This window comes from Numenius arquata, chromosome 1 (assembly GCF_964106895.1).
Source record: "Numenius arquata chromosome 1, bNumArq3.hap1.1, whole genome shotgun sequence".
NCBI classification, from domain to species: Eukaryota; Metazoa; Chordata; class Aves; order Charadriiformes; family Scolopacidae; genus Numenius; species Numenius arquata.
The window spans coordinates 1,881,470-1,907,910 of NC_133576.1; the positions used below are offsets into that span (position 1 = coordinate 1,881,470).

The 26,441-nt window shown below is 44.6% G+C and overlaps 2 protein-coding genes across 2 annotated transcripts; one reads left to right on the top strand and one right to left on the bottom strand.

Annotated features, from left to right (window-relative positions):
• The first annotated feature begins 596 nt into the window (after positions 1 to 596).
• Positions 597 to 12,472, top strand: LOC141471762 (killer cell lectin-like receptor subfamily F member 1). Its single transcript, XM_074158451.1, has 7 exons — positions 597 to 678; positions 6,631 to 6,708; positions 7,863 to 7,961; positions 8,807 to 8,947; positions 10,724 to 10,875; positions 11,571 to 11,683; positions 12,340 to 12,472. Exons 1-7 carry the CDS (start codon positions 597 to 599, stop codon positions 12,470 to 12,472), a joined length of 798 nt encoding a protein of 265 aa, XP_074014552.1.
• Positions 12,473 to 18,745: 6,273 nt separating this feature from the next.
• LOC141471666 (C-type lectin domain family 2 member L-like) lies at positions 18,746 to 24,675 on the bottom strand. Its single transcript, XM_074158292.1, has 5 exons — positions 24,609 to 24,675; positions 22,487 to 22,570; positions 21,626 to 21,810; positions 20,453 to 20,553; positions 18,746 to 18,854 (listed from the first exon to the last, which is right to left on the bottom strand). The coding sequence occupies exons 1-5, from the start codon at positions 24,673 to 24,675 to the stop codon at positions 18,746 to 18,748; spliced, it is 546 nt and encodes a 181-aa protein (XP_074014393.1).
• Between the last annotated feature and the right edge of the window lie 1,766 nt (positions 24,676 to 26,441).

The window sequence follows — 26,441 nt, forward strand, 5'->3', positions numbered from 1 at the left end:
GCAGTTCTTAAACCATTATAATAGTTGTTGGATGCGGCAGGTTAAAATTTGAGTTACATTTTTATAGCTTTAGCTGTGCTTGCAGTTACATTAGCCCCAAAACATCTTATACTGATATATATCTTGTTTATTTTCCTTTTAGGTGAATAGGCTATGTCAGATCACGCACACGAGCACCATACATTCACAACACAGATCGTACTGCTTTAGCTATTCTCATGATTCTCATGAGAACCAGCAAAGCTTTTGTACCTGTATAAGTCCATTTTTGGGTATTCCTTAGAAACTTTGCTCTGCTTTGGCCAAAAATATTATTTTTTTTTTTTGGTATTAATAAAAAGATTGTTTTTGAATCTTCATTTTCTCCTGTATTCTGAAGGGCATGAGATCACACAAGAAGAGGCAGAATGATGGCTGAAAATAGGCTTTGAAGCTGTATTGAAAGAAGTAACTTCCTTCCTTTTATCTGTTTCTCAGCCTTCCTCAGAGCCATAGCACAACGTATGTACACTTCTGGAGGCAGGCAAAGCTAATACAGGATGCAACCCACTGTATTAAACCAGCTCTTTCCATAACTCAGAGGGACTTGCTCATCAATGGCAGGTGATATCACATACGTGGACGTGGCAATGCTACCAAGGGAAAGACCACACGTTCCTTCTCGGACACCAGTTCCAGGTAAAACATCTAATCAGCTCTTGGGCATACGCTGTTTTCTCTCGTGTGCTCTCTTTCTCTCTTTCATTTTTAATATTGTCACTGGATAATACTAGGAGAATGTTATAAAATGTTGCATGCAGAAGTCATGGGAAGGGTGAAAGGTGCAGATGGTGGAAGAGAGATGCTCACGAGGTACAGCTCAGCAAAGCTATTCCTAAGTCAGTATCACTGCAGAGTAGTGTCTCAGTTCTGGACCCTTGTTTTAAGTAATAGAATGAGAAACAACAACTGATTATTTTTGAATAATGAGCTTTTTTTTTTTACATGAAGAGCATGATTAAAATCTTGTTAGAATATGCTCCACCAAATTATTACCTAGTCCAAAAATCAGATCAGTGCATTTTATGATGTCTTCATGGAAAAGGAGTAGTAAATCAGAAAACTAGTGGCATTTGACAGTGCAGTCACTGTCACTGAAGGAAGTACTGAATGACTCCTAAAACCTTCCTGCTCTTCCTTTTTCATTTTCCAGTAGTGATTTTCCCAGAATCACATTATCAATCTGTGATCACTTCCTGCATTTGTAGCAAAAGACAAAGGATTAAGTCAATATTCAGGGTAAGGAGGTGATTTAAACCAATTTTTTTTAAAGAAATAAAATTTCCACTACTTGAAAAAATATAATTCATTCATTAAAGCATTTTGTCAAAATTCAGGATCACAGCTAATATGAATGACAACTCCTGACTATGAGCAAATAGGAAATGTTTGCGGTCAGACTAAGGTGATATTTTCATGCTTTCAAGGTTCATTAGTAATCAATGGATTCAATTATTTAAGGAAACGACACTGTGTAATAAGCATTTTTAGAAGATGTTCTACTTACAATGTAGATTAATAGTGATGGTAGTGCTCTGACCGTTAGTTAAATAATGGGGAAAATAATTTTTAAAATATTTTTACAAGACTTGTATCTAAAAAATAAAAATGAGTTCTCTTTATTATCTGTCTAGCAGAAAATACTACCTTAGACTGTATGTTCATGCATCCCTGGCTGTTGTTCGTACTACTGTAACCTGTACAACACAAAGCACAGAGGGTTTGCCTAGAATTTTATCCAGTTTCTAAAGTGATATAATTTATTTGCAAAGGGAGACAGACATCAAATCTTGATTTGAAGACATCCAAAAATGTCTCTTGATCATGCTCACTAGAGGAAAAGCTTGAATTTAAGTAGACCAGGCTTTAATTTCCAATGAAAGTTCTCATTGACACCTAGATGGTTCTTGTTAAACCTTTGTCGAATAGATTTTAGCATTCAATGTTTTCTCACATTAAGTTACTGGCCATAATAATCGAGTAATTTCTCAGTCCTTTTGCCTTTAAATCTTCCACACTAACTTTCCAAAGAACTCTAATTATTTTTATGGATGGTTTTCCTGTTCGTTCTCCAGTGTTTCTATCACCTTTAAAAAATATGGGCACCAGAGACGCACCCAATATTACTGCAAGTCTCAGTTATGCTACCTCAGTTACACAGAGACAAAAATCTCTTAAATCTTCCCTTCACTGTTCATAACTCCCAGTATCACTTTCTCCCTCCCTTATATCTGGTTATACTTAAACACATTTTGTTTCACTAGGCTTGAACTTACAGAGCTGCCATTATGGTTGTCTTTATTTATTGCTCTGTTAACCTTTCTGTTATTTTCAGATTGTATTAGCAATTACTTTTCTACTTACTTTGACACAATCAGAATAAGCACCAAATAGTATTAAGCGATATTGGACCTCATATTGGCATAGAACATGCTAGAAATATCTCCCTGATGACAATTATTTCTCTGTCTTCATGGCTTTTATTGCTATTCAAATAGACAAGAACTTGAGCTGTGTTATCATGCTTTACAAATTTAAATGAACAATTTCAGTTCCTTGTTCCTTCTTTGAAGTTTTAATGTTCTGACCAAAATTCACACATACCCATCCCTCCTGTTGGTGAGTGGTCTTGTATTACAAAAAAATTTTCAAAAAGGAAAGAGTCACTCTTACCATAGGAAAAAGGGGAGAAAATAATTTTTCCACAGAATCAGTTCTGTAATTTTAAAAAACCTGGTAGGAAATTGAGGGAAAAATCCTCAGATGTGATGGACGACGTGTTGAGCAATGTTCACAAAACAGACTTAAGCTCAGTGTAAGTATAGCAAGGGTTAGTATTAAGGTTCTCCACTGCACGCTGGACCCTTGCTGAGATGCCCTGCTTTTCTTTACAGCTAACAGAGGAGAGTTTGGGATCCTAGCATGATGAGCTGGGAACTGCCTAAAGTAGCGAATAGAATAGAGCAATGACACAAGGTGCTGCTCAGTCAGCCGTTTCTGGGAGTTAGATCCTTCCCTGAAAGATAGAAGGAGCTCTCTCCTACATGGACTGGGCCCAAGGCTGCTTTGGACAGGACAGCTTCTGCATATCAGACACTCTTACGACATGTCCCACTCTGCAGGAAGAGGTTTCAATGCTTCCTCCCGCTTGGAGCAGGAATTCTAAGCTGATTCTCAAAGTGAGGGTCTCAGCTCCAAGGTGGTGGGACGCTCCATGGCAGGCATCATAAGCTCTCCCTTTGGCACTATCCGACTCTGTGACACATGGAAATGTCTGCTGGAGGATGGCTAGTACCCGCATCCCTCCCTGTGCCAGATTCTATGCTGGTCTTGCTCTTGGCCAGGGATGTCTGATGAAGAAGCAGTTTCAAGATGGGCATGAGGGAAAGTGCTGCATGGTTAAAACTCTCACCACAGAGGAGGGAGAGCTGGTTTTAACCACCACTGCAAATTTGGCAGATGAATGCTCTGAGTGGCAGATTCCCACACTTTAGGCAAGATTTCAAATCACTAGGCTATGGGAAAGCAGGACGTGTCCACCTCCTCCTGGCTGCATTTTGTGCAAGCTTCAGACTATTAGATGCAATTTACTGGAGTAGATACCTAAAAACATGAGTGGGGGGGCATAGCTGATTTACTCTGTTAAAGTATAGCTGCTGTCCAGACCTGCTGCACATGAAAGATAAACATGCGGGGAGCTGAACTTCTGCCAAGGTTCTCTAGTAATTGAGTAGGTGTTTTAAATATGTAAAATTTGGATTTGAGAATGAAAGTCCCTTTACGGATCCAGTGCCCACCTCTTTTTTTTTTTTCTTTAGATTTTTCTGTATCCATGAGAAAGGGATTTGATTTGGTCGAATTATGCAGAGTTTCTTGGAGTTCTCCCAAATACTGTTCTTATCTCAAAGTCTACTCAATGTATTTTATGAGGATAAAGAAAAAGTTCTAAAAATCACGGGTGGCAGAGCTACAAATAATGTATAAGTTTACAGTCTAACGGTAAGGAAAGCTCACTCATTGAAAACTATTGGGATAAACTTGATAGACTGGACAAACTGCGCTAAATAATGTTTATCATAACGTAGCAATAAAAAAATGTCTGCAGCTGTAAGTTTGGGAGGCTGCATCCAGAAAAGTGATTGAAATGGATTTCTTCTGATCCTGTTCCAACGGGAAAGTCAATGCCAGGTTGTTACACAGTCAGTTGGACTCCAGCTGTCGGTCAGGTGCTCTGGATTACAAGGATGAGGTGATTCTTGGACGCTCTAGCCGAGCGTGTTGGGGAGGAGTTAGTAGGTGGTACTATCTGTACACATGCTTTGGTGGGCTAGCAGGGGCTATTACGGTGCGTGCACTTCAAAACAGGTGTTCAAAAGTAGGAAAGTATTCCAAAAATACCAGCAAGGATAAATACAGCCTGGAAATCCATTTTCTAATGAAAGACTCGGACAGTTTTCCCTTCTTAGTTTACTCAGTAATAATTTGAGGGTTGCCTGATTATGGTTCATAAATGATTACATACAAGCCCTTTCCTCTAGCAGAAAAACAAACCAAGAAGAGTTCAACTCCATTGTCAAACCAGCCTACAGGTAGTTGTAGGCTGCTATTAGTTCTCCCCTTAGCTTCTGGTTCCCCTCCTTAGCCTCTTTGGCCCCTCCAGAACATCTCAAGCATCTCCCAGTCGCCTCCGAATGGAGTTGCCCACATCTGGAGACAATGTTCCAGGTGTGGCCACAGCAGCAGCAAGTGGAGCAGCGCGGGAACTTCCCCAGCTCCGCAGGCCAGGGCTCTCCTAACGCAGCCCCGCTGGTGGCTTGTACCAGCTGTGATGACGAGGGTCTGCCGTGGGCTCACACTCAAACCGGTGTCCAGTTGATGGCAAGAGCCCAGCGGCTGTAAAGCCCGACTCTTTGGAGCAAGTGACCTGTCAGAAGCACTCCCCTATCTGCACGTTCATCAGGTAGAATCTTCCAGTAAATACAGATGTCTTTCTGCACTTGAAATTTGCATATAGAAATGAAGTGAAATTTCAGTTTTAGTAAGTGAGAGAGGTCTCCACCTAGCACCAGGGCTGCTTGTGGCTAAACTAGGTAAGGGTGTGTAAGCATCTGGCAAAATAAAGGTTATGTGATATTTTAAAACCACTTGCTGACTTCTGAGGACTTCACATTTAAATGATCATGTGCCAATACACACTGTAATAGAAGTAATCCTTTTTTTAAATATTCAATCTGTGCCATATTTTTTTTTCATACAGTCAGATATGTATTCTTTAAAGGAATTCATCTTTATTTGAGATACAAAATATTTAGTAATAGTATCAGGTTTTCTAAGGTACGTATTTTAGAAGAAGTGTCTCCATTTATAAGGCTTGTGCATTTAAAAGTTTTAAAGTCCCGACTGTTCTTCTTTGAAAAATATTTACATTATAAGAAGAAAAACTTTTATGAGCATTTCTTTTTGAGAACAGTTACTTATCTATACAGTTAAATATAATTTATAGATTTTTCTGTAGTTCATTGAACTAACAAATTGTAACAAAGCAAACAGCAAAGTGTGTTAGGTCAGGTCCTCTAAAGCACAGAGCATCTTACCTGTATGAATAAACCTTATTTGCCAATCATGTCCTCAGTATTTTTCTTACTGTAAAATCTCTCCACACTTCAGCAATTCTCATATCAAATGCTACCACATTCTAGCCCGATGAGACTCTCTTCTTCTGCCAATTTTTCCTTGATTGGTGAAGTTTTATATGACACAAATTGCTTACTTCTTTTTAAAAGCCCCGGTGATCACAAACTAAGGCTGTAGCACAGAAGGTCATTCTTGATTCAGACTGATAAAATCTCACCATTTATGGAGAGCAGATTAGCTTACCAAAGGTCCAATTCTCTTCCATAATACTAGCCAGTAGCTCTACAAAATACCCAGCTGAAACAAAACTGAAAATATGTTCGGAAAGAATCCATGTGCATCTAACTCACACTGCTATTTTAATGGCTTTTCTGTTCTGTTTGGGCAATGTGCATCTGGAAAGGGGCATCTTCAACCATCAGGTCCGTTCTTCTGCTATTACAGTCAACACATAATATCCTGGCATAAACATTCACAAGTCAGGAATGCCCCCAAGAATCACCTTGCTGCAGAAGCATTGCTCTGAGTGGCAGTTTCCCCTTTGGGGTCTCCCTGCTCCATAAAGCGGTCATGGCTCCTGATGCCCCTTAAGCCCCTATGATACCTCCTGAGGTGGCTTAGCAACAAATGGGACGTTTGCTATGGATAGTGCCCAGGTCTTACCCATCCTTCTGTCTGTCTGTCTGCCTCCTGGTCCAGCCACACGGGACCCAAGCAGTTCAGGCAAAGATTATGGAGGAGGCTTTTAGTTACTTCCTGACAGCAGCAGGAAATGATAAGTCATCATCTTGCCTGTTGTTTCTTAAAGAAAAAAAAAAATAATAAAAAAATGAACTAGCAGCTCTGGGAACACATGCCCCTTTCTATATAGACTTGCTCTTCTATGTAATTCTTTATTTTTTCTCCGCTTAATGGCTTGCACAACCACAAATGTCAGCGTTTCCCTACTCATTACAGGAAACGTGATCACATACGCTGAGCTGCGCGTGAAGCCCAAAGCCGAAGGGAGCAGCAGATCAGAGACTTCCGCTTCTGGTAGGGTGCTGTTTTGTTTGGTTGTTGGTTACTAATTATAGATTTAGTCTTTCCTATTACCCAACAGTAAAACCTGCTACCAACAGTCTTTACGTACAATCTCTCAATAAAGAACTGATTTATCTTTTCATACATTATTTTTTTTCGTTGGGTTCTCGGATTATGTAACTTCCTTGCAAAAATAATATTGAAAGAGATTTTAAAAATAATTTTTAAAAAATTCCTTTGTGCCCTACGTTGAAGATTTAGCAAAGGAAAGTAAAACTCCACTTTTTTTTTTTTAGGAACCCTTGTGTGAGTGTCTCTGCAGGAGCAGTCACAGGGACACATTTGGCTTTGGGAGTAGCGTAATACCCAGCTCTCCACGGTGCAGTCAGTGCACTGGTGGTTGCACCTTCTCTGTACTGAAGGACACATGTCAGACAAAGACAGGCTCGTAGAACTCCGTTCTATGAAAGGGATGATTAATGAAAGGGATCATTACAAAAATTCATCTCAGGTGGCTGGAGAACGGGGCAGTTGCTCATCTCATGCAGGCTATGAGGTCAGGAAAACAGCAATTATGAAAGTGCAACTCCGTGGTTTGTGGAAATGGCACCTTGACCCCAAATTTCCTGCCTCTTCCTGAGTGTTTCACTCTCATGAGCTGATGACTGCCAGATGGCTGGAGAGATGCTCGGGCAGATGGACTTCACTGTGCTGTGATGTCAGTATGGGATTTTTTGCCTTTTCTGTGCATTCAGCTTTCAGCCGTGTGAGGGGCACGTTAACACAAGAGAGCGTGACCGGAGAGGAGGAACATACCACAGGCTGAAACTGTCCCTGAATTGCTCTGCAGGGTCTTTCAGGGGGTAGGTGGGAGGAGGCAACGCTTGACAAAAATTACCTCAAAGGAGAAAGAGACAATTCTTAATGGAATGATTGATTGAAAATCACTTGCACTGACAAAATGATCTTTCGATTTCACTTTCATGTATGCAAAATGGATGCAAATTTTTAATAAGTGAAATGTCCCCGCATACTTCAAACAGCAGACTGATTGTAGGCAGATGATTTCTCTGTTGTTCCCGTGTAAGAAACTGGCATAGAGAAAGGCAGTGTTAATTTTAATAGTCCGAAGACCTTGAGCCGCTCTTCCTCCTGCCTCTCTCCAGGCTGCCGAGGTGGGCGCTCAGCCTGGTTCTACGTGTCGCTGGTCCTGGGAGTCCTTGTGCTCATCCTGCTGGGTGTCATAGCCGCACTAGCCGAGCAATGTGAGTAGCTCCTACCATCCTCTTCCTCTCCTCGTTGCAGACATGGTTAAACTTCACAAGCAGAGGGATGCCAAAAGAAAAATTCCCTTAACGTCATGTTAAAGGTGTCAAGTTATAGACAAATACAGCAAAATAAAGGTACCATTCCAAAGGGAACATTTGCCACCTGTCATTTAACATATATATAGCACAGATGAAGGGGAGTTGCTGCAGTCTACCTTGCCATCAGTGATGCTGGAAGGCTGTAGAAGCAGATTTGAAATCATTATGACAATCATTTGGCCTTCCTGACTTACAAGTTAAAAGTTGCATCCATGATGCCCCTTTGAGATCATTTGACTTAATTTAGGTTTGAACAAATAAAATAAAAAACAGACTTCAGATCATTTAGTTTAATCAGATTTCCCTAGTACTAGTAATATCAAAATCCACAGCATGCTCCAGTTCTACAAGAAGTCTTCCAGAGAGGATAGTAATTTCTTAAGAGGAAACAGTCTTGAAAAACTACAGAAAAAATGTGTACCTCCCAACCCTCCCTAAAATCTCACCAAAATATTGTGCATTCTTTACATATCCAACTATCAAAAATTACAAACTTACCTTCTCTTCCTGTAATGTCCATATTATTCAGCAGCTACACCCTTTGCCAGTCAGTTATACTCACTTAGTATGCTCATAACTGAGTGTACATCCCCACAATATACGCACACAAAATACACACACATATCCTCACATTCACTGTGTAGCACTGGACACAAAGACCTTGTTGTTAACCATAATCTCTTTTTTTTTTTTTTTTTTTTGTGGTGTTCTTTTTTTTTTCTCTCTGTGTGTGCGTGTTCAAGTTTTGAAGGGCAGAGAAGGAAAATCAGAAAGTTTGTCCCAGTACGATCTAAATAGCACTGGCAATAACATTTCTTCAGAGAAGACTGTCTCGGCAGTGCTCCTGAAATGGCTCATGGAGGAATTGTGTGAAGATGGACAGGGTAAGGACAGTTAGTTCTTCCAAAGAATAGAGGATGCCTTGTGTGCATACTTCTGTTGTCTCTGTTCCCTTTTCTATGACATCCTGCAGTTTATGGGAACTCACTGGTACTACCCAGGGGGCACGGTGTTCCTGCATAGAAGCGATGACAGGATCTAAACTAACATTTTAATGACAATAGTTCTGCTCCTCTTTCGTTATAAATAGCTTCAGGTACTTTCTTTACATTTCTTTCTGGCAGGAGCTGCTGCTAGAAATGCCATATGTCATAGATCCTCCCCTTGCCTTGGAGAACACTTTCCAGACAATAATTGTTTGCTAAGAGTGGGAGGAAATTTAGCTTTCCTATCCTTTTGCAAGGATAAGGCAGGGGAAGACCTTTCTGGTCGTTTTATTGTGTATCTATTATTTGTTGGCAAATACTAATGCTTTTCTAAGGACTGGTTGTAATGATGTTACTTTGAAACATTAGAGGAAGCCAAGACAAAAAGAAAATGTGGGGGACGTTCCTCGCAGATGCTCTGAGTGAAATGGGAAGTAGACCTTGGAATAGCAGTGTTCCCCTGATTTAGCACAGTTCCTTCTCCAGCTCCATGGACATAGTTTGGACTTCACCTGAAGTGCCTGTGCTTTCTGGTCACATCACATGTCAAATCCACACAGTCCACATCACGTTGCATCATGGCATGGTGTTTCCTCATAACGGCTGCATGATGGAGGATGAAAAGTGTCTTTGCAGCCCTCTAGGTCTTCCCGGCGCTCTCCACCGGACAGGTGTAGAGGAGACAAATAACCCCCTGCACCAGGACAGGTTGGGGCTGACCTGCTGGAGAGCAGCTCTGAGGAGAAAGACCTAGGAGTCCTGGTGGACAACAGGATGACCATGAGCCAACAATGTGTCCTTGTGGCCAAGAAGGCCAATGGCATCCTACGGTGTATCAGGAAGAGTGTGACCAGCAGGTGGAGGGAGGTCATCCTCCCCCTCTGCTCTGCCCTGGTGAGGCCCCATCTGGAGCACTGGGACCAGTTCTGGGCTCCCCAGTTCAAGAAGGACAGGGAACTGCTGGAGAGGGGACAGCAGAAAGCTACAAAGAAGATTAGGGGCTTGGAGCATCTCCCTTACGAGAGAGGCTGAGGGGCTTGGGTCTTTTTAGTCTAGAGAAGAAAAGAATGAGGGGGGATCTGATCAATGCTTATAAATACTTAAAGGGTGGGTGTCAAGAGGACGGGGCCGGTCTTTTTTCAGTGGTGCCCAGGGACAGGACAAGAGAAAATGGGCACAAACTTGAACATAAGAAGTTCCACCTAAACATGAGGAGGAACTGCTTCACTTTGAGGGTGGCAGAGCCCTGGAAGAGGCTGCCCAGGGAGGTGGTGGAATCTCCTTCTCTGGAGACATTCAAAACCCACCTGGACATGTTCCTGTGTGACCTGCTGTAGGTGGACCTGCTTCGGCAGGGGATTGGACTTCATGATCTCCAGAGGTCCCTTCCAACCCCATGTGATTCTGTGATACTGTGATTCTCTGCACAGGGAGGTGGAGAGCCCTGTGATGTGCAGTGGGAGTGCAGAAGTGCATAGCACCATGGCAAGGGAGTGGGAAGCTGGGGAGAGGAGTGGCACTGGAGCCCTCAAACCTCTCTCCACATGCAGCAAACACATGCTTAGGGGTGGGGACTGGCCGCTTTTGGACCAGTCAGCCAGGCACATGAACATAAAATACTACATGGCAACTGGAGCCAACAGTGAGCTAACGGTTCCCTCTCTCCACCTACAGGAACAACGTGTGAGCTGTGTCCTCCCGGGTGGCAACTACACAGGGGGAGATGTTACTATTTCTCTGAGGACGCTGTAAGCTGGGATGACAGCCAGAGAAACTGTCTGGCCAGGAAATCCCAGCTTCTTGAAATCGAAGATGAAATCGAGATGGTGAGTCTTGCAGCAGCCTTAAAACTGTGCTACAGGCATCTGCCTTAGCCAAACTTAGCCAGCCGCTAGGTGAACATGGCCCAGATGTCAGGCGTACGTGCAGGCAAGCAAGAGAGCCATCAGGGGCAGAGCATCTGACTCGCCGGGGAAAGGAGCTTGTTTTGAAAGTAGAGCTGAAGGGATGCAAGTGTGGAAGCCAGCGTGGTTTTGACTGGGAGGAGGAAATGCTGGGGACTTCCCACCCATTTCCATTACTTGGCTCTGGGAAGAGAGGTCTGATTCAACCACCAAATTCAAACAGCCAAACTCCCCTCCCATTTCCCTTTGTGAAAAAGAATAGCAAGGTATCACTGAATGGCTCTTCTGAGAAACTCATCATCCCCTGAGGAACAGGTCTTTTACCTCAAAGACCAGGCTTTGCAATCTGGTACGTTACAGTGAGGAGCATCACTGAGAGGTTTTTTTTTTTTTGACAGCTGACAGGAAGGTAGTCAGCCCGAGCACCAGCCTGAACCCAAACTCTGTGCTGGTCACGTGCATGGGCCATTGCAATGGGCTGCTTTGCCACGGCTGGATCCCTGCCCTTGCTCTCCATGTGAGGGACTGCATGAAAAACTGTGCTCAGGATGGGCCAAAGACCTGAGCACAGCAGAGAAGCTCTGCTGGCGGGTAACATGCTTCTGCTTGCTCCACAGGAATTTATAGACAATAAAGAGAAAGATACCAAATATATCTGGATTGGTTTGAAGGCTCAAGACATTAAGAAAGAATGGAGTTCAGCTGAAGATCCCGGAGTAAAAGAAAACAGGTGATGATTTGTGGGGAGACAGTGTCTTTGGCAATACAACGGCACTCTGCACGGAAATACAACTCTGAATCCAAGAGAGTTTCCCAAAGCAGAGATTTAGTCCTGCAGCCTCAGGCACCTATTCCGGGTTTATTTCACAGCCCGTTCCAGGTTAACTGGTTCCTGCTGGGCACCTCTGGGAGCGGATTTGTTTTCTTTCTGCAAGACCAACCACAGCCACCGTTCACGTACGCATTAACGCAGAGGGACGTTAACACACACTTCTCCCACTGAAATCGCTGTCAACAAACCGTGTCCCTTTACAGCGTTGATCGCCTCCGTTGAATGTGATGCCTGTCACATAGCGGGGGTGCTAGGATCTGTGCAGCTGAAGGGTCCTTCCTCTCCCTCTTGCCATTACAGTTCAGCATTGTGGCTGCACGTAGAGGTTTTCTCATCCTTCTTACGCTGATGTTCCTGAGCACCTGTCCCTCAGCAGCCAGCGGTCTCCACTGTGTGTGCCCATCCCACCTATGCACGACTGTTGAGGAACTGTGCTTCAATGGGTTACCGACTGGGCACCACCCATACCCCTCATTCAGGATATTATCAATATTTTTATCCAGCACTGAATTTAAAGCCGACAACTCATTGCATTCCTTTTGTTCTCTCACCAGGATAGCTGTTAAAAGAATGGAGACCGACAAGAACTGTGCTGTTTACAGAAGAAAACACATGATCCAAGCGGATAACTGCCAGACTTTAAAGAAGTGGATCTGTAAGAAGAATGCAACTTTGTTGGTGCTCTGAGCCAAGTTGTCAGACAACAGGCAGAGCTTTCTGTCAGAAGACCCACTCTACTGACACAACAGCTTGTGATGTAAATACTTTTATGAGCCTTGCACAGAAATTTGCATTTCGCTGTTCCGTGCTCCCTAAGACTTTGATGCAAACAGGGAACTCAGAAGTTGCCAGGTGCCAGCGTGAAGGTCACGCCGCAGGACTGCCAAGTCAGCATGTGTGGATTTTGGGGGTGCTAAGCCTTCCCACGGACAGACGTTGGCAGCGGTTGCCTCTAGGAAAGGGTAGGGGAGAAGAGGTACACACGTGAGGCTCAGCAGTGTGCGCATGAACTGCGTGGTGTGCAGGGAAGATGCCATCTGTGGGGGCTGACGAGTGTGTTGGAGCCCACTGCTGCTGTACATATCCCTCAGGCAGCCGCTGCTGAGCTGACGTGCTTTTTATTTGGGTTTCAAGATGATAATGTTTTCTGAAGTTTATTGGGGTTTTTTGGGTTCTTTTGTTTGTGGTTTTTTTTTTTTTGTTTACAGTCTAATTGCAACTTACAGAAACCACTTGAAGGCTGGGAAAAATGCATTTCACAGAATCTTCATGGTTGGAAGGGACCTTTGAGATCATCGCGTCCAACCATACACACACAACAGGAAAAAAAAACAAACCCAACCCAACAATCTCGGGCACTAGAGCATGCCCTGAAGTGCCACGTCTACAGGTTTCTTAAATACCTCCAGGGATGGCGACTCCACCACCTCCCTGGGCAGGCTGTTCCAGTGCCTGACCACCCTCTCAGGAAAGTCATTCTTCCTAACATCTAATCTAAACCTCCCCTGCCCCAACTTCAGACCATTCCCTCTGGTCCTGTCATGATTCCCTTGGGAGAAGAGGCCAACACCCACCTCTCTACACCCTCCTTTCAGGGAGTTGTAGAGGGCAGTGAGGTCCCCCCTCAGCCTCCTCTTCTCCAAACTAAACATGCCCAGTTCCCTCAGCCTCTCCTCATATGACTTGTTCTCCAGACCCCTCACCAGCTTGGTGGCTCTCCTCTGGACACGCTCCAGCAGCTCAATGTCCTTCCTGGAGTGAGGGGCCCAGAACTGAACACAGCACTCGAGGTGAGGCCTCACCAGTGCCCAGTCCAGAGGCACCATCACCGCCCTGCTCCTGCTGGCCACGCTGTTCCTGATACAGGCCAGGATGCTGTTGGCCGCCTTGGCCACCTGGGCACACTGCTGGCTCATGTTCAGCCGGCTGTCCACCAACACCCCCAGGTCCTTTTCTGCTGGGCAGCTTTCCAGCCGCTCTTCCCCGAGCCTGTAGCGTTGCCTGGGGCGCATTGATCCAACCTGTCCAGGTCCCTCTGCAGAGCTTTCCTACCTTCAAGCAGATATTTTAGATCTTTTAGACAGTGTTTTGTGCTAATTCACAGCTGAACTGCCCAGCTACTGGGTATACAATTAGCAGACCGGGCACAAAGTAACTCATAACACTTGTGGTTAATAAGATGACGGCTCCCATCTTCTGATGCTGAACCTTGGGATCTGAAAGAAAGCTCTTAAATAGGGAATGGGCTTGGACTGTAAGACAACATTGCAGTGCAAGGAAATGAAGATGATAGCACGCCTTTCCACCTATATTTTGTCCCTTTCCATTGCAAATTCTTTGATGTGGAACCATAGTTACTGCCTGGCAAGTATGATCATAGAATCACGGAATCATGGAATGGTTTGGGTTGGAAGGAACCTTTAAAGGCCATCTAGTCCAACCTCCCCTGCAATGAGCAGGGACATCTTCAACTAGGTCAGGTTGCTCAGAGCCCAGTCCAGCTTGACCTTGAATGTTTCCAGGAATGGGGCATCTACCACCTCTCTGGGCAACCTGTTCCAGTGTTTGACCACCTTCATCGTAAAAATTTTCTTCCTTCTGTTTAGTCTAAATCTCCCCTCTTTTAGTTTAAAACCATTACCTATTGTCCTATTGCAACAGGCCCTGCTAAAAAGTTTGTCCCCACCTTTCTTATAAGCCTCCTTTAAGTACTGATGATTATGAGGTACTGAAGATAAAGGCTGATGAAATTAATGCCTGTGGGTGTAGTCAGTAAACACATTACTTGGGCACTCAAGTGTTATGGATATATGCCATTTCTGCATCTAGACTACAAAAATGCTATGAGCAGTCTTAGTGCCTTTATTAGATTCATATATTTGAAAAAAAGGAACAGATGTCATTATTTGTTTTTTAAGAAATCAGACACATGTCATTTTGTCTCAGCTCTTAAAAACACCTTAGTCTAATAAAGGTATTAACTCCTCTAGATCTGTAGCTAGCATGTGTCTTCGAATTCAGGGTGACCAAACGCAAGGCCAGTCAGGGGGAGATTCTAAGTTCCCAGAGTTTTACTATAATTTTATGTACTTTTATGCTATGTGGCGTTAGCTGTGTTTGGAGATAAAAAAACCCAACCAACCAGAACAAAACCTAACATTAAAATCCTAGGTGCTACTCTAACAAAAAACGCACAGGCAGGAGTTAAAGTCCTTATTAGCAATGAGAGAGAGAAACACGTCCAGCAAGGCTTTCAAAACGTAGAGCCTTCAGCTCATCTTTGCCGTGAAACACATAATTAAAGGCAGCTGAAGTTTCCCAGGTATGTTGTCTCATACCTGCAGTAGATGTCTAGTGCCCCTGTGGCTGTGGTTAGTGTCTAGCGACTTGTGATGAGCAACCAACAGATACGCTTGCACGTGAGCACTTGGTGTAAAGTACCAAGGCTTTAGCCTGCAGGACTGCAGCTGTGGAACAAAACGCTCACGAGCAATACGGTAACACCAACAGGCGGACACCCCTCCGTCTATGGACGCTGACGGGTAACACCTCACTTAACTATGGACAGGCAGAGATGCAGGAAGGTGGTAGGTGCTTGTAAGCGAGAGCTGAAAAAGGCATAGAGATCTTCAGCGGAAAGAGACACCAAGCACATGATGCAGTCTGCTGCTTTCCACAAGCACAGCACGATGGCTCTCCGGAAGGACTTTGGGGCCACAGATTAAAAAGTCAACTGTACCTTCCGTGTGGCTGACTTCCTTTGAAGTGAAAAAACAGCACAGGTTTACCCTACAGAATGCAGCATCAGCAGCTAAAGACTCCTTTGAAAAACTGCTGTTATTCTTGTGTTTGTACCCTTGTTGAGATATTTCCAGTGACTTGTGTTGCAACAGTGAGCAAACAAAGAACAAAATCCCCCAAACTCAGTGCAACACGTGTGTGTGGGCTGGTCTGCTTATTCTAGACAGAGAAGCAAAGATAAGGAAAGAGTCTGAAATGAATTCGATATATCTATCTATCAATATCTATAATATGTATTTTATACAGATATAGATATATTCCCCTTTGAGAAAATGCACCTTCAGGGTACTTAAAAGCGCACCCTTCTCCATGCATTGGAGACGACTGCTGAATTGCTGTTTTTATGGCAGATGTTTCTTGAGCCATGCTGGATTTAACAAGGAAAACCCCTGAGCTGGCTTCTCTCCAATTGGTTGTGGTGTTTAGGTTTTAACAATATTCATTCAACATCTACTATTGGGATATTTGTGCTATTACTAATGTAATTAAACATGTTTTTTGCAGGCCCTTACTGAAGCTCTTACCTACATTTTAAGCTGTCACTAAATATTGAGTAATTCCACCAATAAAAAAAAAAAAAAAAGGGCCATTGAAGCGAAGTACTTCATAAAACATCACTTCATCACTTCAAGAAAAGTGAGTTTGCAAGCTTGACCCATCATTTCTTAGCATGACACTTTGCATACTAAAGAAGATGCTAATTGCACTCCTTAAGAGTGAGATTACTAAAAGCTTCCATTATAACCTGCTGTGCTCACAGTTTCTCCAAAACCTCTTCTAAGAACCAAAATTTCCCATTTATTTTTTGACTCTATCCATAGATGACACTGATGGAAAAAAAAACATAAGAGAGGCATTATTTTGTAGTTAAAGGAAATATTCAGGTAAATCAGCTCATTAGGAAAGGCCAAGATGTACCTCTGGTATGCCCCTAACGCAAATACTTGGAAAACTTTGCAAGAGTGAACTGCGGAAAATTCCACGTTTCCCTCCAAAGTTACTGCACTGTATGTGCTCCACTATGCACACTTCAGCATTTCCACAGAAGTACTTCAACATTTCAGTTAAATGCTTTTGTTACAGCTCTGACGTATTTTGAAGTGTGAAAATGTGTTAGAAATGTTAGAAAGCGAACTGCACTCTTTTTTGGGGTCAACCTCGGTATTTTGATTAAAGAACTTTTCATATTCAAAACCTGAAATTTTTATTTTGCTTCAGTCTGGTGATTCATTTTTTTCCCCCCAAATGGTGCCTGAGTCAAAAAATACTCTTAATGGCACAATATTAAGACACAAACCACTGTACTTCAGAGGCTCTGTAAAGATATTTATTGCATATCTTTCAGGACTATTGCACGTATCATATCCTTCAGAGCTAGTTAATTTAAAAACATTGCAGACTACCTCCCCCCTCCAATAGTTACATATAAATTAACAAATAGATTATCAGGCTATTCATACTGTAGAGTTCTGCTACTGTGCCTATAAAGAATACAAGCAATTACAAAAAGTGCAGTTCAGCAAAATTAGTGACCATATATAAATAAACATCTTAAAGTCACAAGTTGTTAACAATATCCATATTGCATGGTCCTGTTACAGTAAAATCCTGTTGTCACAGAAAACAATGAAGGCCTTAACAAGATGTGAACAAAACTAGACAGCAATTAAATTTGCATGAAAACACAGCGAGAGCAAAAATAATTACAAGTAGGACAAAAAACCCCAACGAACCAACAAAACTCCAAATAACCTGTCAAACATGGTGCAATTTTACATTCTTAAAAACCGAGAAGACAAAATTATCTATCCTCCCTTCCCTGAAACTACAGTGCGCTCTAGTGGTTACTCCAATACCAGCTCCACTTGCTCCTTCGAGAAGACCCGGGGAGTCCATAGTCCTCTCCATAGCACCCAGATGACAAGAAAACCAATTTTCCAGATTTTATTCCGGGCAGGGAAGTATTTTGCCCCGCTATACATGCGAATTTCCCATTCTTCCTCCTCTAGAAACCCGACAGGAATAGTTCTATCGGGAAAATAAGCTGTTTTGCTTCCTCTGGGTCAAATGGCACTTTTAATCTTCAGGTTACCCGCTAGACATGAGTGAACAGAGTTCAGCAGGGCTGCGCCCCGACTCTGCTCGGGCTCATGGCAACGCAACGGCGCTGGGTGTTGCTGCTGAAAATGATAGGCGCACAGAAGAAAACACTCATTGTCCATCCAGAAACGTAATACTGCCTGCTCAGAAGCCTCACGCTCCGACAGGCACACAACACAAGGAAACCACAGAGAAACATCCTTTGCTGTTAATTCTCTTATTCTCTACTCATGGTTTTGCCTATTCACACTGAGGACTATTTCTAACTTTACAACATTAATGCCTGCAGCTTCATTATTACTTTTTCAGTTCAAACCCTTTTTCCCCATCAGTGCAGATGCTCAGGTAAATAAATATTCCATCTACTCTGTCTACAGACTTTTTTTTTGCTAATATAAATGCTGTGGGAAGAATCACCTCAGGTGCAGTGCAGCTACGTAAATACCAATGACAATACCGTCAAGCTAATTTAACAAGATTAATGTAAAATAACACTAGCAAAACATTGAACACAATACAGAGTCACACACGATGCACCACGTCAAACAGGGAGAGCAAAATCTGCAATGACCCTGTCTAAAACAACAGCGCTCGTTTCTGCATCACCCTGTATCCGAGACGCACTGGGAGACCCTCAGGCAGACCCACCTCACAAATCACCCCTGCACACATGGCCCGGCTGAGAAAAAAAACAGAATAAATACCTCCAACTGCACACCAAAAAGGAAAAGAAAGAGCAGCTGCTTAGGATCCGACAAGAGAAGAGTTAGTGGAAGAAATACCGATGAACACAACAGAAAGAAACTACAGGCTGAGCAGTAGCTAGAAAAATGCGGCAAGGAAAAGACTTATCAAGATGCTGAAGCAAGCCTTTTAAATGGTACCCTTAAAAAACAGAAGCTTCCTACACGGGTGAATTCTGGCTACCAGAAAAGTCATTCACCTCCAGGCAGGAGCTGAGATGTGTTCCCAGGACCCAGAGTACAGACATAGCCTGTGTAGGCATCATATCACAGTAGTTAAGTGTCAGGGGTGGTGGCTCCATCCACCTTTATCGTGCTAAGCTAAACTCAAGCTACAGACCCACTTCCTGGTTAAATAACATCCAGAGGCTGAGACTCCTTTTGACTCAAGATAGGCACAGTTTCCAGAGCCTTTCACTTCAATCCTGTAAGGGAGAATGAAAGACACAATTACTTCGAGACCCACAATCAAATAATGAAATAGAGCAAATGGAACCATGGGGATCCCAGGTTCTCTTTGTATGAAGCCCGATTTACCACCAGCAAGGCATCGCAGGAGGATGATAGCTTGTGTTTTGAAGAGAATACCACAAAGATTGTTTTTTTTTTAATGGGACCTAGCCCCACAACACAAAATCTAGGACTTGCAGTACTCCTGCAGCTTGTCTAGTGGTGACCTAACGTGAAACATGCCCTTAGAGAGGAGACTGGAATTCAAGTTTGCCTTTTTCAAGGACACTGCGCAATCAAGACTGGCTCCACCTTTGACTTCCGCATCCTTCTATACAGCTAAAATATTCCAGCAGAAGCTGTGAAACAAATGCCTCTCTCGTTTCCCTCTTCCTCAGAACTGAACACGGCACGATGGTTAAGGGGGCGGTGGAAAATGGGAAGCGAACCAGTTTCCACACCATAGGTGTCCCTATGTAAGAAGTAAGGGTCTCCTTCACCAACTCTGTTTTCAAGTGTTACGATGTTCTGTGAATAGGCCAGCCAAACTCATACGGCCTCTGGAAAAGCCAAAGGACAAATCCCCACCAGCGTTAACATCACTCTAATAGCGGCCGAGCTCAGACATCAAGATGTTTGCCCTCCTAAAGACGGGAAGGGCAGTTTGAGGCAAGCCCAGAGGCAGAAATCTAAGAATGTGAAGAACTTCATCACTGAAAATGAAAGCATCAGTCAACGTTTGTATCGCAGGCAGGGGAGAAGCAGTAGTGGGAAGGACTGCAATTTTCAGCTTGAGATGCCTATGCACTGCTCACATCTCACATTAAACACATAAGGTCTTCATCAGATCAAGTCCTCATGTCTTGGGGATGAACTGAATACAGTTAGGCACCACTAGTAATGTCACAAACCTAAGAGTATTTACATTTTCCACTTTTCAAGTTAATTTCAGACTTGTGAAATCTCGGTGCTTATTATTGTCACTGGCAATTCTACCACCTCCCGCTGGCAGCTGCCCCTGGATGAGAAGCGGCAATCTCTGAGAAGACGGCACAGCCATCAGTGGGAGGAACAAACTGCCCCACACCTGACACCGGTGGGATAGAACACAGGGCCGTGACCACAGAGAACTCATGTAGCATAAATTCAGAGCTTCACCTTTTCCCCCCAGAAGCCTTTTTTGTAGGCACATTCTATAAGAAGTACGAAAACATCTCTTCAAAGCCTCCTGAATATCTCTGCTATAAACCTCACGCAGCTTGCATGCAGGTTTGCACTTTCGCAAAATATATTCTCTAATGAGGAATTTGTGGTACTGTAATCTTCCATTCCTCCCCCCATTGCTTGGGTATCTTGGTTTAACTTTCACTTTGCTATACTGTCTCTTTCATCTGCCACAGTTTTAACAATGGTATGTGGAATCTTTATTGTGTTCCATGCTCTCTCCACAGTCATCCCTTCAACATCATTACAGGTGTTTCTTTCAAGTCAATGTCTATATCTGTATTAGTAATCCTTTCCTTACTCCCCTATATTCTAGCACCACCAGCAAAACCCCTCAACATCGACTTACAGTTTATTGTCTAATGCTTTTCCATTTACCCAAAAGAACTCTTCATTTCTTTTATAGAGTCCAATCCACGGGTCTTCCTTTGTTATCTTCACCATAAAACTCTGTAGGAATAAGCCCATATGAGAAAAGAATTTTTGCATGCTGAGTCCAGTTATCAAAACACAGTCTTTGATTCAGGGCTAAAAAGCAAAACAATGATATTGCCTTTCTCCCCAAAGAAACAGTATTCGAAATTACATCTACAGAGTACTTGGATCTAGATCTTGTGCACGAGATCTGTACTTGGATCTGGATCTTGTGCAATCCACGTAACTGAAAGAGAACTTACAACCCAATCAGAAATCAAATGGATTAATTTTCAGACAGGATCCCTGTACCACTCCAATACTGTACTGACAGAAATGCCAACTATCAGAACGCAAGTATACTACTGAATATTAAGAACTGCTATGGAACTGCAAATGCATCATTTTACTGTCTCTCCACAAAAAAGTCTCCAAAAAATGATGAACACCTTTGCAGCTAATGCATTTCTCCATTGCTGATATGTCTTCACCATATTGAGTTTTTATTACCAGCTAGCAAGGATTTGTGGAAGACATTTTAGAGATTAGAGCTGACATAGCAAGAGGCTGTTTTAAATTATCCAGGTCTGCTATCAAGGTTTGTAACAGATATGGAAGAATATATTCTACTAGGTCTTTGTGCTAGGTAGACTCTTTCCTAATATTGTAATATAATACAGAAAAAGATGCTCCAAGCTATGGTTAGGGTAACTATCTGCTAACTCCAAAGCTCAAGACTTAACATATCTACCAGGTTGTCATTAACCTATCTTGCTAAGACAGAACACCTGTCTAATTAAAGATTAAAGAGATGCAACAGCATTTACCCTGACAGTTGTCTTCAATGTGAGTATTTATAGCTGTGAGCAGCTCCAGATTAAACTCACATAAGCCTCGGGCGTTTTCTAAAACATCAACTGCTAACACTGCTGTTGGCTGTTTGCAGGGAGAGGAGGCACACAGCTTTCTGCAAGCCGTGACTTGTCACAGTCTTTGCACCAGTTTTCAAACCGTTCAGCTTAAGAGGCTGGAAGAACACGCTGGTTCATTGTGCAACTCCCCAGAAGTGAGATGGGGTGAAACCAGGACCCCTGTTTTGTTCCCTTACCAGTTCTTGATGATTTTCGATCACCAGGAGAGAAGCATTGTGCAAAGAGCAGAGCCTCTGGCTGGAGTTCCAGTTGGCTTCACTCTCTGAGAGGTAGTAGCATTTCCTCTGGAAATACAGCCAACCTGATGGGCAGAGCTCCAGAGAAGGGCAAACAGGAAGATCTTTGGCTGAAGAACGGTTTACTGCAAAAAGACAGAAAACAATCCACCCATTTCTTCCGACTGGAAAAGGTTTCTGGAGCTTTTTAGGTTGCTTTCTGACTGCATCATCTGAAATCATCTAAGTCTAACCACAGCCTTATTACTTCTGCCCAGCAGAAATAATTATTGTGAACTAATGATATCTTCTGGCCCCTTCACTCTTGTTGTTGCTGACATACCTTTAAAGTGATGATCAGGGGTAGGCTGGTACAAGTAGCTGAGAAGGTGATAATAAGGTATCCTCCAAGAACTCTTCTACAACTTAAATACAGTTTTTGCAAGTGTTGCTTCCTTCCAGCTGAATTAATAGCTTTGTTTATTGTACTGTCATTTCTTGAAGGACTACAGAGTGGTTGCGAAGAACAATCCTCCATTTGTTATTTGTTTTCTTGAATTTGGATTAAGACCAACAGTGAGGTTATAAACCTGGATGCCAGAAGTACACTAAAACTAACCTGAGCACTCCCTAACACCACTGCAACCAACAGTCATTCTCCAGCACTTGACCACAACATTAAACAATATGCCATGAGACATTTGTCTAACTCTGAGGTGAGGTAAGTTCCGAATAAACTTTTTGAGGGACTTCTAACAACCTAAAACTCTGGAAATTTCTAAGGCTAATTACACTTTATTTTTAAATGATTTACACACTTACCAAACTGAAAACACAGAATCAAAATGACAGCAGCAGCAAGGACTCCAGCAACACCTCTCCATAACCAGATATTTGAGAAAAGACCTGAAAAAAAGAAATGTCAGGAAAACATTTTAAAAAACAAACAAAAAAAACCCCCACAACCAGCTGACAGAAGAGTAGAGCACAGGACCCATGAAGCTGTTCCAAAAAAAGTTGCTCTCCATGGAAAGCAGGCTGGGAGCAGAGCTGACGACTAGGAAGAGCATAACATTTAGCTTGTCATCACAAGAACTGTGAATTACTCTGAATTTTAATTACATCATCCAGAACTTAACCAACTAGTAAGGTAGTTCCCGACACTCCAAAATGATCGAAAAAGAAAGAAATGAGAATGGAACAAACGGGGGTGAAGTCAGTAAGTCTGAGGTTGACCTGATGCTTAAACATGGCATGGATAAGAGAAATAAGACATCAGCTATGGAGACCAAAACTTCTCATGAGGAACATCCAGCCTTACCCCACAGCGACAGCTTTCCAGAGTCACCGTTTCTTCCCATCTCCCTCCCAGGAGCCAAACAGTGAACTGGGTTAGGAGGTGGGAAGGATCAACCAACTGTCCACCACCACGTCTCATACCCAACTTTGCAGGTAGTAGCAGGGGACGCGGTATCCCTGAAAGGCTGCAAAGGGAGGGGGACCACCTCTCAGTGGTGGTCACTCTGCTGACAGCACAGGGGTCTGCCCGGGCAGTCTCCGACCTCTGTGAAGCACGCAAATGGGGTTATCCAGCCTCCACGCACAAGGTGAGCCCCACGGGATCACAGAATCACAGAATCTTCTTGGTTGGAAGGGACCTTTCAGATCGAGTCCAACCACAAAAAAAAAAAAAAACAACAACAAAAAAACCCAACACCAACCAACCCTCCCCCCCCCCCCCCCAGAAAAAAACACACCAAAACATCACACCCCACACCCACCCACAAACAGACACAAACCAACAATCTTGGGCACTAGAACATGCCCTGAAGTGCCACGTCTACAGGTTTCTTAAATACCTCCAGGGATGGCGACTCCACCACCTCCCTGGGCAGGCTGTTCCAGTGCCTGACCACCCTCTCAGGAAAGTCATTCTTCCTGATATCTAATCTAAACCTCCCCTGCCCCAGCTTCAGACCATTCCCTCTGGTCCTGTCATTATTCCCTTGGGAGAAGAGGCCAACACCCACCTCTCTGCACCCTCCTTTCAGGGAGTTGTAGAGGGCAATGAGGTCCCCCCTCAGCCTCCTCTTCTCCAAACTAAACATGCCCAGTTCCCTCAGCCTCTCCTCATGTGACTTGTTCTCCAGACCCCTCATCAGCTTGGTGGCTCTCCTCCGGACACGCTCCAGCAGCTCAATGTCCTTCCTGGAGTGAGGGGCCCAGAACTGAACACAGCACTCGAGGTGAGGCCTCACCAGTGCCCAGGACAGAGGCACCATCACTGCCCTACTCCTGCTGGCCACGCTGTTCCTGATACAGGCCAGGATGCCGTTGGCCGCCTTGGCCACCTGGGCACACTGCTGGCTCATGTTCAGCCGGCTGTCCACCAACACCCCCAGGTCCTTTTCTGCTGGGCAGCTTTCCAGCCACTCCCGAGCCTGTAGCGCTGCCTGGGGTTGTTGTCACCGCTGTGTGGGGTTGTTGGTTGTTGTCACCGCTGTGTGGGGTTGTGTGGATGCTGCCACGGGGCCGATCCCCAGCCGGCCCCACGCATGCCGCAGTCCACACCATTCCCTGCGGCACCTCCGGGCGTTTCTCGGGTGGCTCTTGGGGTCCGGAGCCAGCTGCCCTCCGCCTCCCCGCCAGCTCAGGGCTGCCCTGGCTGGCCGGCGCCCCTCGACGGCGGGACCTCCAACCGGATCGGCCTCTCCAGGCCGGGCGGGCACCCGCAGCCGTGCCCCGCTCAGGGGGTTTTCCAGCCGTCCGGCGGCTCCCGGGCTCCCCGGCCACACCATACCCCCCCACACCCCACACACCCCCCGGCTCTCCGCCCCTCTCTTCGGCGGGTTGTCCCGGCTCCCAGCCCGGCTGCGCCCACGGGAGCCCCCGCGACGTACCACCCCCCCTCTCCCCGCCTCGGCTCCTCTCTCTGCCCCGTTACCTTTGCCGGTCCCCGTCCTCCGCTCCGGGGAGCCGCTGCGGTCGCCGCCGCCCCCTCGGCGTTCCATGGGGAGATGACGGGGACGGGACTGCCGGAGCCCCCGATCCCAGGGGTGGGGGCCGGCGGGCCGGGATCCGCTTCCCCCGTGGCCGTGGCCGTGGCGACGGGGGAGGGTGCGGGAAGGGGCCGGTCACCCCACGGCCTATCGTCACGGTGGGTGGACTCGGTCCTAGGGGCGCCGTTCGGGTGCTAGAAAAAGGAAATGGGAAATGCCTAAGAAAGAAGAACTTGGCTCCCGGCAGATCCGGCTGTGATTCTCCAGCATCAGCAAGTTTCAGGACTTGGGAGGGACCTAACGTCAGGGCAGAAGGCTCTTGCTGCCTTTGTGTCTAAATATTGACCGCTTAAAATTTGATCTCTTCGCAAGACCTGCCAGTGATTTGCCTCAGTCAGGAAAGCATAAAAGCCTGAACAATTCCGACTTGCCAGCTGTGGGGATGGAGGTGTAGCAGAGGTTGTAGCATCGCTCGTAAGAGAGTGCCGTACGTATCGGGAGGGTTGGCACACAGTACAGGCATTTCATCTGGTGTGTTAGGCAGGATAACACCTCTCCTGGGAGGACAGGCTGAGAGAGCTGGGGCTGTTCAGCCTGGAGAAGAGAAGGATCCGGGGAGACCTCGTAGCAGCTTTCCAATATCTGAAGGGAGCCTCCAGGAGAGCCGGAGAGGGACTCTTTGTCAGGAAGTGTAGTGACAGGACAAGGGGTAATGGTTTGAAATTGGAAGAGGGGAGATTTAGATTAGATATTAGGAGGAGATTCTTTCCTGTGAGGGTGGTGAGGCACTGGAACAGGTTGCCCAGGGAAGCTGTGGATGCCCCATCCCTGGAGGTGTCCAAGGCCAGGCTGGATGGGGCTTTGAGCAACCTGCTCTAGTGGAGGTGTCCCTGCCCATGGCAGGGGGGTTGGAACTCGATGATCTTTAAGGTCCCTTCCAACTCAAACTATTCCATGATTCTATGATAACTGGTTTACTTACAACAGATCTTGGCTGTGTTGCATCTTCAAATAGCCAGAAGAACATTACTCTCTTCAAGTCAATGCGCAGGCTCTGTGTGAAGCTGACAAGGAATTCGGTGATGGTTTGTCCAAAACAGGCATTCATCTGTATATGAGGAGAAAACTTTAAATAGAAAACCAGAGAATCGAGGGTTACACTTTATGCTTTTATTGCAGTCTCCAATTTCTTTGATTCTCAAGGATTTTGAGCAGTAGTTAACTGCTCAAAATCATCTCCAGGTGTTTATATTTACAGGTAATAAAGAGCCATATAAACTTTATACTTTCATAAATATAAATTGACTTGCAGTTGATTTTAACCTGTGTCTGCAACAGATGCTGATTTAAGCAACGGACTGGGAGAGCTGGACAGGCCAGCATGCCTGGGATGATACCTGAGAAGAAAAAGAAAGGCAAAAGGATGAAGAAGAATCAAAAAGATCTGTGCAAACAAGGCTAAAAGCACAGTGCCTTCAGGGAAGGAAAGGGACTGAAGATTCCAGGCGAATGGAAAAGCGACAGGTGAAATGGGAGAGGGAAGAGGTGATGGGTCCAGAGAGCACAAGCTCTTCAAGAGACTTCAAGAGATTTGGTGAGACCCGAGTCCAGAGGGGCAACGAAGGAGAGTGGGGTGTGGAATAAGGGCAGCAGGGAGGTTCGATACCTGTGTCATCATACAGAGCAGGTTTTGCACACAAGGAGATAGTGGAACACGAATGTTTGCACAGCTATTAATCTAAGAACAGGTTATTCAGCATTCATTCACTCTGAAGTCC

Bases quoted from the DNA above. Each gene is read 5' to 3' on its own strand.
- LOC141471666 (XM_074158292.1), bottom strand. From the start codon at position 24,675: ATGGAACGCCGAGGGGGCGGCGGCGACCGCAGCGGCTCCCCGGAGCGG. The intron at 22,571-24,608 runs GTAACGGGGCAG...TCTTTTTTTCAG, and splicing joins GAGGACGGGGACCGGCAAAG to GTCTTTTCTCAAATATCTGG. The intron at 18,855-20,452 runs GTAAGTCGATGT...TCTCCCTTACAG, and splicing joins AAAGCATTAGACAATAAACT to GATTGAAGTGAAAGGCTCTG.
- LOC141471762 (XM_074158451.1), top strand. From the start codon at position 597: ATGGCAGGTGATATCACATACGTGGACGTGGCAATGCTACCAAGGGAA. The intron at 10,876-11,570 runs GTGAGTCTTGCA...CTTGCTCCACAG, and splicing joins TCGAAGATGAAATCGAGATG to GAATTTATAGACAATAAAGA. The intron at 11,684-12,339 runs GTGATGATTTGT...TTCTCTCACCAG, and splicing joins CCCGGAGTAAAAGAAAACAG to GATAGCTGTTAAAAGAATGG.